Source organism: Protomyctophum bolini (assembly GCF_963924005.1).
Source record: "Protomyctophum bolini genome assembly, chromosome: 15".
In the NCBI taxonomy this organism is placed as follows: domain Eukaryota; kingdom Metazoa; phylum Chordata; class Actinopteri; order Myctophiformes; family Myctophidae; genus Protomyctophum; species Protomyctophum bolini.
The window spans coordinates 34,322,284-34,333,438 of record NC_137876.1 but is presented as its reverse complement, the minus strand read 5'-3'; the positions used below and the strand labels follow the sequence as shown (position 1 = coordinate 34,333,438).

General features: G+C 43.8%; 2 protein-coding genes across 2 annotated transcripts in view; one reads left to right on the top strand and one right to left on the bottom strand.

Moving 5' to 3' along the window:
* Window positions 1-5,060, bottom strand: part of nceh1a (neutral cholesterol ester hydrolase 1a) — an 8,108-nt gene extending 3,048 nt beyond the window's left edge. The window contains exons 1-5 of the mRNA XM_080783099.1: window positions 4,863-5,060; window positions 1,917-2,163; window positions 1,609-1,678; window positions 1,295-1,466; window positions 1-129 (exon numbers count right to left, since the gene is read on the bottom strand). The exon at window positions 1-129 is cut by the window's left edge and continues 3,048 nt beyond it. Of these exons, the coding sequence (XP_080639225.1) occupies window positions 1-129; window positions 1,295-1,466; window positions 1,609-1,678; window positions 1,917-2,163; window positions 4,863-5,003 (759 nt within the window). The 5' untranslated portion in view covers window positions 5,004-5,060. The remainder of the gene's footprint in view (window positions 130-1,294; window positions 1,467-1,608; window positions 1,679-1,916; window positions 2,164-4,862) is intronic.
* Window positions 1-11,155, top strand: part of ppp2r3a (protein phosphatase 2, regulatory subunit B'', alpha) — a 129,959-nt gene that overhangs the window by 7,700 nt on the left and 111,104 nt on the right. The window lies entirely within an intron of this gene.

The window sequence follows — 11,155 nt, the reverse complement described above, 5'->3', positions numbered from 1 at the left end:
TGACCGCAGAAGGATGGGCACAGCATGGTTCTGCTGGTAGGACGGAGTGTGGAAGTCCAGAGCCTGGAGCACGGGGTATATCAACGCCTGGACACTGAACTTGACACTCACACTGTCATCTGTTGAGATCTGAGGAGGAGTAGGATCGGTGATTAGATAAGCCTTTATGTTCTTACTACTGTGGAGGAGCCACTTTATGAGGTCATGTTATGATGACCTTAATTGCTTGATTGTGCCTATTCTATGCAGCAGTGTTTGATCTCATGATAATTAGTGCAGCAGAGAACTCTTTTTACTGCCTTGCTTAGATTGGTGAGTTCTTGATTGAATGTTTGTGATTATCTCCTGTCCTCCTGCTACTGTTTGAGCTTGTCAGAAGCTGTGAAGTTGAAGTAGAGAGAGCACATATCTTTTCTACCACACATGTTATCACACACCATGTAACCTTACTAAGACATTTTTTACCACCTGTATTTTTAGCCTTTACATCAAGTAAAGTGTTACAACTGATACTACGTGCGTCAGATTATTTGTGCTCACAGCTTTTGAAGGTAATTGAATTGAACTTGAAAAGTTAACAGAGCATATACGCCTTTATAGTGTGTGTGTGTGTGTGTGTGTGTGTGTGTGTGTGTGTGTGTGTGTGTGTGTGTGTGTGTGTGTGTGTGTGTGTGTGTGTGTGTGTGTGTGTGTGTGTGTGTGTGTGTGTGTGTGTGTGTGTGTGTGTGTGTGTGTACAGTACGTGTGTCTGTGGATGTGAACGTGTTAAGTGTTGTACTCAAACATAGCAAGAGGATGTGTAAAACAGCACAAGGCTTTTGGCAAAAGCACAAAGCATTTGTTGCAACCTGCCTATCATTACTATTATGTATACACTGACATTGATATTCTTGAGGGCATTTTATCTCACTGTCACAGTGGAGTATGACATGAAAAACAGGGTAGAAGGGGGGGGGGAGGGTCTATGACGGTTAAGAGCCAGATAAAATACTAGGATAGGCTTTAACGCATGTTTCAGGTAGGGTTGGGAATGGGATCCTTTAGGATTTTAACCATTCCAGAACCGGTTCCGTTCTTTTGTTCCATTTAATTGTGAACCAGTTAACAGTGTTTCCACTGAAAATGAATTGGTTCGGAATCCTAAAAGTTGGGCCCGTTCCATTTGTACACTCGGCGTGACCGTTTCTGGAAACGTTTCCAAATGGATTCTGGTTCCTCAATGTTGGATCCGGTTTCTCTGGATCCGCATCCCAACCCTAGTTTCAGGGCGTGCGCTTGTACAGTATAGGCCTACCTCCTGTGCAATGGCAGCAGCCAGGTTCCCCCCGGCACTGTCCCCTGACACGGCCACCCGCTGGGGGTCCACTGAGTAACCAGCCAAAACCTCCGGGGACAGGAAGTGTTTGGCTGCAGAGAGGCAGTCTAGGTACTGCGTGGGGAACTGGACATCTGGATACAGACGATACCTAAAAACACACCGATTCACATGCAAGAATGCATATTACAGGCACTGTGTGCGTCGCTTGCTAAAAATGACGTATTTCCATTTATGTGGTACTTAAATTAAGCTTTACAGCAGATGAGTTGTACGGTATATGATATACTTACTCAACAGAGACAACCACGGCATTCAGCTGATCTGACATCAGCCGAGTAATCGAGTCATACGCCCCCTCCTCTATGACAGACAGACAGAGAGAAAGGGGGGGGGGGGGTCAATGTTTTTTTCGGGATGGTCGGGATGAGAGGGCAATTGAATAGAGGGATGGAAAGGCAGATGTTGGTTAAAAAAGGAAGTTGAAAAACATTTTTGTATTTATTTTTATTGTGTTAAGTTACATTGCACATATAATATATTATAAATGGCAAGTTACAATGCATTGTGAGCTTGCAGATGGACTATTTGTTATACTCACTGGCACTGCCCAGGGACCATCCTCCTCCATGAAGAAACAGCACTGCCCTCCTCAGTTGGTCCTCCCCTCCCACGGGGGGCTCATAAATGCGCACTGGCACGCTGTCGAATGCAGTGTCGGTGACCCTCACATCACTGGGAAACACGGAGGTGCCCTCCATCAGCTTCCCCAGTGACTCTAAGCCTTCTGTGGAAGCTTTGAGCAGATGGATGTGATGGCCCAAACCCAGCCACTGTAACGCAAGAGACTAGAGAGAGCGAGAGAAAGAGAGAGAGAATCAATGTATGCCGTATTGACTGTGCAGCATGACATGTAATGATGTACTGTATACTATACTGTAGGCCTTGTGCCATCCATTTGTGAGAAGTTGAGCAGCCTCTCTCTCTCACACACACACACACACACACACACACACACACACACACACACACACACACACAGCACCACTCAGTTCAGACGGCTCTGATTTTTAAAACTGTCTTTATAGTTGTAGTAGTATATGCTTGGTGTCTGTCAACAGTCCTTGAGCTGGATTTAAAGATAGATCTAAAAACAGGAAAGAGGTTGTGAGAGGGAGGATGACTGATTTAAGCAGTCACACCTGGCCTGAGTCAAACTAGAACTGGACTCAGAGCTGGGTGTGGCTGCGCACCTGTTGTGCATGGACTTGATCAAGGCACAACAGGTTAAATCAGTCATCTCCACAAACACTGAAGCCTCTGTCCGGACAGTGGAGAGCCATCTGCTCTCCTGTGTAAACTATTATTGTGATGCTTTCAAATTGTTATTCCCTTGACTTGGAGGAATAAAGCGACAAACTTAAGGAAGCTGCCTTGTCTTGTGACCCTGGGTAGTGACAGAGGTGAAAGTAAAATTAACTGGGACACTGTGGCAGTGCGGGTGGTGCATCAAGGCCACACATGTTTTTGAAGACACAGTGCCAAAATAAATGGCAATGTTGGCCATGGCCTTCTGAGGTGCTGCTTAAAATATTCACTTCATCAGCAGGCTGACGGGTGGCGGGTGCTGTTGACAAATTTCACCATCCATTTAACTATTTCAGCATTCCCCCTGGACATTATTTCGGCACCGTCACTTGCAATACTAGACACAAACTAACAGTCTCACCCAGTAAAGTCTGTACTGTTGCATCAGTGTGTTTCTTTCTCTGTTTCGTAGTGTCTCAATCTAACCCAGTCGCTTCCCTGTCCCACAGGTAGTGTCAACACAGGGCCACTAGTGGACACAGCTGTAAGGTGGTCTGTGTCATAATGAGGCCACAGACCACCTTACAGCCAGCCAGACAACCTCTCAGTAAGCGTAGCCCCCGGCCCAGTCAACCAAAACCACTCGCCACCGTCAATGAGCCATTCCCCCTCACCCAGTAAGGCTTGATGTATACTTTGTCATACGATGCTGCCAGTGCCAACTGTGTACAACTGGTTGAGGGAACTATTGTTTAGTAACAGATCGTTGCTGTTGTTGGCTTTCACCCATAGAACTATGTGCAACCATAGAGTTATAAATAAGTGTGCAACATGCACAGCCATGCAGGGTAAAGGCCAGGAGATGGCGAAATTAGTGCAAAGTTCATTGTCTGCAGTGCACACACAAGCACACAAAGAGACAGCAACTGCAAGAGAGAGAGAGAAATAAGTACTAGAGACTCTAGAGTAGACAGACACCTGCTGTGATTGAAGATGCCTCTGACAGGTTGACAATCCTAAATGAATTGAGTAAGAGTTCAATATAAATGCATGATATTACGGTTACGACTACAGCTTTAGCACCACACGGCAGTGAAGGCACTGACCACACCACACTACACCAGTGACCACACCACACCACACTACACCAGTGACCACACATGGTAGTGGAAAGTGGAAACCTGGCTTAGTCTTCTGCTTACCCGGCCATATAGCTAAAGTGACTTAAGTTATAACTGATATGGGCATGATAAGATTACCCTAGAAAAGCACTAAATAAATGTAGGCTACCTTGCCTGAAGCTACAAGTACAGAAGTCAATAACAAGGTCAAGGTTAACTCGAGCAAGTCTTGGACTCTTGGTGGTCCGGATGTGACTTTCACTGCTACGCAATCCATAGGGCTATGTTATGCAGCATGCAAACTTTGGATAATACACATAAAGCTCCATTGTGCTTCACTGTGATTATTCATTTGCTGCTGTGGTTCAATTACAAAGAATATTAAGAGAGAGGGTGTTAACCTCCCTAGACCTAGGCATAGAGCCTATAGGTATAGGGCAAGGTTCCGGTTTTTGAAAGCAAGGTGTGGAACTGTTTGTAGAGAGTATAGGCTATATAAACAGAGCTGCTACCTTTAAACCTGTTTTGAGGCTTGTTATTCTATTTACTAGTCTGGTCCATAGCCCCAAGGCAAAATACATTTGTTTAAAAAAGCATCCCTTGTCGACCTGTGACATATTTTAACACAATGCTAGTGTACACCTCCCCCCCCCCCCCCCCCCCCCCACACACACACACACACACACACACACACACAATATAAATTATACTTTACAAATTTCTTAATTTTTTTTATTTATTGTATTAATATTTTGACACGTCACTTAATGCTATCACTTGCTTATCTCAGGGAATAAATACATGAATTCCAGCCTTGTCAATTCCTCGTTACAAAACCGTGACTGATGTTCATGTTTGAGGTGTACCTTGCCTCTCACACATTTTAACAATGTAATTATGCAGTAGTTAATTACAGCATGTCATTATTTGCAAATGTGTAGACACATTTGCAAATAATGACATGCCTGACATGCCTGACTGTGGAGATAATAACACGTTAGTTAGTTAACAGCTCGTCTGTAGTAATGCTCACCTGCTGCGTATACATCTGGTGGCTCACACACATCACTTAATAGGCCTACGTTTAATAGCATACCAACAAATTATTCAAGCCTTACCACGTGCGTAAGTGTGCGGAATCCGGCATCCAGCAGCATCAACTTCCATGGTTCCTGGATGGCATCAGGTAACGGGACGTAAATGTAATAGGCGAGTGCCACTGTCAACAACAGTGTAACAAGAATTGACTGCAGCCTCATCTTCTAAAAGTCATCAGCATTGATCATGTGCACGGATTGAATAGGCTACCGTTTATATACCGACACACAGACAGATGATGATGATGATCGCAGAGTGACAGCGCTGGTTATACACTGTTGACAGTCAGATCAAGTCAGAGGCAGTGAGGACAACTTGGGAATTGTAGTTTTGTGACAGCCGTAGTTCAGTCAGTCAATGGGTGTAATGCTCACGCGTGACCACCGAGAGGAACTATAGGTCTATAGATCGGATTTGGGAGATATCTCGCTATAGTCGCTCTGTGTCTCTATGTCTGTATTATGAGTATGACTCATTCCATGATTTTCATCTGATCCTACATATTGATAGACTTTTCACTCTGAAGATTAAGTTAGCCTAATTAAATTAACTACAGTTAAGATGGAGCTGGCCTGGAATTATTTAATTATTTAAAATGTTTTGCCCTTTTGCTGTTTTGCACAGTGGCCTCTGTGGGCTGTGGCTAATGGGTTAGGAGGGGTGGAAATGGGTTAATGTCAACCTACAGTCCTACAGTAATGTGTACAAACATGTATACATATAGCCTATATAAAAGGGAAAAGGAAAACAAATAAAGCAGCAAATGTGTGTTCTATTGGTATACCTGGTATACGTCTACCAATCAGTGTGGTGCAGATAATGCAGGATTTAGGTGATAGTCTCATCATGGTTGAATTCCATTGAGCATCCTTCTCCTGTCACAACAGCTGACAAATCCAACTTTAATATTATCTTGGTTCAGAATAGTGGAGTTACCGGTATGCATGTAAAGCTTTTAAATTATCCACAGGTGATAAGGTACAGTAAAAGACATTGAAAGCTTGAATGTCAAGTGATTAACTTAACATTCAAGTTAATCACGCAATTACTTTGAGACTGGTTATATTCAGAATATCGACTTCAACTAATACTAAAGCTACAGCTCAACGCTGTGGCAGTTGACTGTTTATATTTCCAAGTTATCCAAGTGGGTAACACAGTTAACACTCACCCCACACCTGCTGCCAAAGCACGTTTGAGAGCACGTGTTTTTTCTGGGTATATAGTACCCAAATGTGTAACTACGCCTCCTTCTAAAATACTCCCCAAAAAGACCTCACTGTTGGCTGCATGAGAAAGGAGGGTGCATCAAACACTATCCCTTCCCTTGTACAGTATATCAAAGCTATATGAGAGTACTTTGAGCAGGAGATTAAGGTCTGCTATGGTGAGGTCTAATATAGAGAACCACCTGGTGCTTAAGGCCTATTAGCCGCTACTGACTCAAGGGCTATTGATGTCTTGGCCTGTGTTAGTCATCAATAGTGCCTCTTACAGGAACCCATTAGTGGAGACCACTGCTGGTGAAGGGTGAGTCACTGCAATGCACCTTCCAATGATTCCTCTCTTGTTCACTACTTTACTGACTGTCACAACCTTCAATGCATTTAACGTACTGTACGTCAAATGTATATGGTCAGTAACTTGTGCTTTTGTTGTGTCAGTGTCACTTTCTTGTTCTCTTTGTGCGTGCTATGCTGATGATATCTCTCACCGTTACTCTTCTGAGTACCGCCACCCGTTAGCATGACGCCTGGTCCCTTGGCTTACAAGATAAGCTGCATGTTGTCATTACACACACACACACACACACACACACAACCCCTTTTAGGATATTTTCTCTAGTGGGCAATCGACAATGCTTATCGGCTCTCAGTGGATCTTCGAACATCCACAGACAAACCCTTGCAGGGAGAGGGAGGGCATACAGACAAAAAAAATCACCAACATTGATAAACATGCTGTGCAAAGTAATCACTCACTTTCGCTATTCCTGTCCGCAAGTTTTCTTTTCCCACACTTCTTCTGGGACCCCAGACATGGCCTGTCTGTCCCTAGTGGCTCCCTGTGAGAAAGTAAACACACATCAGAGCTGATGAGGACCTGACCCCTTCCACTGGACTGGTTTTCCATAACACAACGTACATCCAGGCCAGCAGACCATGTCACTTTAGCCCCATTGCTGCTGCTGCAGGCATGCAGCAGCCCATAATAAGAATATGAACTCGAATGGAACTCCATGGAGACAGGACAGCGATCACCTTTGTGACACTGTACCACGTGTGTTGCAGAAAGTCAGAATAACATGTTAAGGCTGATTATGATGGCTAGGAGAGAAAATATTGTTAAGGCTTAGTCTGTACGTTTGTGGGTGTAAAGAAAAGTCTGCGTGGGTATTTGGGTAAGTTCAAAATTAGCTCTATAGTGTTAGTGTTGTACATTATGTGTAGGAATATGTGCACGTGTGTGCATGCATGTCTGTGTGTGTGCATGTACATGTGCGTGCGTGCGTGCGCATATTTGTCCATTTTCAAAGCAAGCTAATGCTATAATGAGTTCCAACATGCTGTGTAGAAGGTGATGTCACACATGACCTCTGGGTGGTTGTTAAAACATGCTCATTTCTCCTCTTCCCTCCTCCCCCCTCAATCGGCTATTTTCGGCAAAGAGATTTTGTGTGTAGGGGGAAGGAGGAGGGCCAACTACAGACCATGTCAATCACGTACATTATTGTCTTGAGTATAGAACAAATGAGAATATTATACCACACAGGAATGTTTCAAAGTTCAGGTAGTTGTTGGCAACCATTTTTTTTGTCAAAACGTTGGTAGTCTTAAAAAAAAGTATTGCATCGTGACTGTAGGAGCCAAAGCTGACCTAGAGCCATGTTGAGTGATTTGTAACTTTGTTGCATTTTTGTTTATTATTATCAGTATTTGCTTTTTGTTATTTTGGTTTGTTTATTAACATTAGTTGTTTGTTGCAGTATTGTGAGCGATATAACAGCTACTGCGCATGTGCCTTAAGGCAGTGACGTCAGATAGAGAAAAAGGTGAATGAAACATGTAGTTGATGCAACAGTGGAAGTGTGGAACGATACAAGTTTTTGACCGTAAACAGTTCGGAAAGTAAAGCCAAGGAATCGTGTTTTGTTATCGTTTTTTGATACTGGTTAAGCCAGTCATTATTTTCAAGTGGATATATGCCTTTTGGGAGAAGCTCAGGAGGAGGATTCTGTGTTTGGATGGAAATAAGGGACTGGACTTTTCAATAAATTCCTTTGGAGTGCACGACTATGGTATCCGCCTTTCTTTGTTCTGTTGCGAGTCAAAACAAAAGGTTCTGCTAAAGATGAAATCGCCATTACATCAAGTCAAAAACTTCGTTCTCTGCGGAACATGTCATAAGGAATGTGCGATGGACTAAAAGAAATCCAGGAATTAGCCCACCCCACCCTGTATGGAAGGTGCAAAAGTCCGTGCAATGGAATTGTAAGATCCAGGAATTAGCCTGTTCCCAAAAACGGAAAGACAGTTGATGCATCAACTGTTCATTGGAACTGACGTGTGCTGTGGTGGAAGTGACCCCACAGTGGAAATATAAGCTGAAGTGTTCCTGAAACTTGAAAGTGCCACGGTGAAGTAGAATCAACGTTGACATATTTCTAGCGTGGTCACAACCGTCATCAAAGAAAATGACGCAACAAGAAAAGGACGCCAATGGTGTAGTTCCCGAGTTTGACCACAGGATGTCGCAGTTGTCCGCAGACAACCCTGAGGAGAGATTGCAGCAGTGTATAAATGCACGGAGAGGCAAATTAAGACTGCTGACTGCAAAATCGAACTACATGGAGTCTCACATGGTCTCTGATGCCTATGCGCAGGAGATTGAACAAGGTGAGATGAAACAGTACAAAAAGCTTGTTGAAGAGTTCAAGGAAGCCAACAGTAATGTGCTGTATTATTTAAATGAAGAGGAAACGCAGGCAGACCAAGTGAGCTGGTTTATGCCCAAATTACAGTGTTGTCAAGAGTTCATTCAAACTACATATCAGTGGGTTCAGGATACAAAACTGCATTTGGAACTCAGGCAAACTAGTGTCAAAGATGTGGCACCCAATGACAGTATTTCAAACGTGTCACAGACAAAGAGGAGGAGCGAGGCTGGTTCTGGACGGTCTGGAAGGTCTGGAAGGTCTGTTGCTTCATCGGCAGCTTCAGCACGCCTGAAAGAGGAGGCAAATGAAGCAGAGCTCATTGCAAAAGCAGCGTCACTGAAGGAAATGCAAGCGTTGGAGCAGAAAGAAGCGCAGATACGTGCTGATAAAGAGCGGCTGGAGCTGGAAACAGCATTGGCTGTATCTGCTGCTAAAATAAAAGTGTTCAAAAAAAATGAAGCACATGAACAACGTGACGGCATGAATGACTATGCACGAGCCATGACAAGTGCATTGCATACTGCAGGAACACAAAGCCATGTTAAGAGTGAGTATGTTTCCTCAGGATCTAAGCTTAAGCCCGATAGCATGCTATTCACACCTGCAGTAAAGCGCAAGGTGCCTAACACACAACAGAATATTACGTTTTCACCTACTGTAAAGCCGACAACACAGCATAACGACACAAGTGAGTTGTACAGAGTGATGCAACGACAGACTGATATCACAGAGCTCCTTGTGAAGAACCAACAATTGTCCCGCTTGCCACAGAGAGACATTCCTCTATTTCATGGAGATCCACTTGAGTTCTTAACATTTATAAGAGCTTTTGAACATGCTATTGACTCCAGAGCTGAGAGCAATGAAGACAAATTGTACTTCCTGGAGCAGTACACTAGAGAAGAACCAAGGGACCTGGTAAAGAGTTGCCAGCACATGACAGCAAGTCGTGGATACAGTGAGGCACTGCGACTGCTTCATGATCGTTATGGAAATGAGCTTAAAATAGCTTCATCACTAATAGAAAAGGCATTCAAGTGGCCTCAAATCAGGTCAGAAGACGGAAAAGCGCTAAGCACCTTCGCACTATTTCTTCTGAGCTGTCGCAACACGATGGAGGACATCAAGTTTATGGACGAGCTTGACAATCCAACAAACATGAGAGTCATAATCTCAAAGTTGCCGTACAAAGTCAGAGAGAAGTGGAGGGGCTTTGCATTTGACATCCAAGAAAACAGGGGTCGCAGAGCCAGATTTGCTGACCTAGTCATGTTCGTAGATCGGCAAGCTAAACTCATCATGGACCCACTCTTTGGAGATCTAATGGATGCTGCCACAAGTGAAAAGAAAGAAAAAGGAAAACAAGGATCCGGATATGGAATAAAGAAAGAAGTAAATAAGGGACGTAGCTTTGCAACCAGCATTGCTACAGTTGAGAAAGAGCATATTAATGCACCAAAGTCAAGGGCTGAAGCTAAAGCACCTGTCAGTGCCTTCACTAAACCATGTTTGTGTTGTGAGAAAAATCACACTCTGGAAGAGTGTTTTAAGATGAGAGACAAAACACACAAAGACAAAATAGAGTTTCTCATGAAAGCAGGACTGTGTTTTGGTTGTCTTACTAAAGGTCACCGCAGTTCTATCTGCAAAAAACGAATGACATGCCAAGTCTGTTCACTGAAACACCCCAGCATGCTACACTTTTCAAGACAAGAGAGGCCTGACAAGGAAAACATGGATGAAGAAAATGAGGAAGATGGCACCACAGAGCACACCACAATAACCAGTGCAATGGTGGCAATTAACAGTGAAACTAGTGCCTGTACTGGGGCCGGAGATGACCTCATTCTTGCTATAGTACCAGTCCAGGTCAAGTTAAAGAAAGGCAGCAAGATAGTTGAGACCTACGCGTTCATGGATCCTGGCAGCTCTGCTACCTTTTGTACCAACAAACTAGCAAGCCAGTTGAACATACAAGGAAGACGCACAGAACTTGACTTGACCACCATGAGTTCTAAAGTACGGGTGGAAAGTTATATACTTACTGACATGGAAGTTAGCGGGCTCCAAAGCAACAACTTCATAGACTTACCCAAGGTCTTCACTCAAAAGAGCATTCCTGTGACAAGGAGGAATATTCCATCACAGAAAGACATTGAAAAGTGGCCATATCTCAGTGAAGTCACTTTACCTACCATCAATGCCGACGTGGGACTTCTCATTGGAACCAACATCCACAAAGCATTAGAACCATGGCAAGTGATTAACAGCAGGGACAATGGGCCGTATGCTGTTAAAACAGCACTAGGATGGATAGTCAATGGACCACTCAAGGAACATACAGACACTGACACAGAAAGTGATGCATGTACGCAG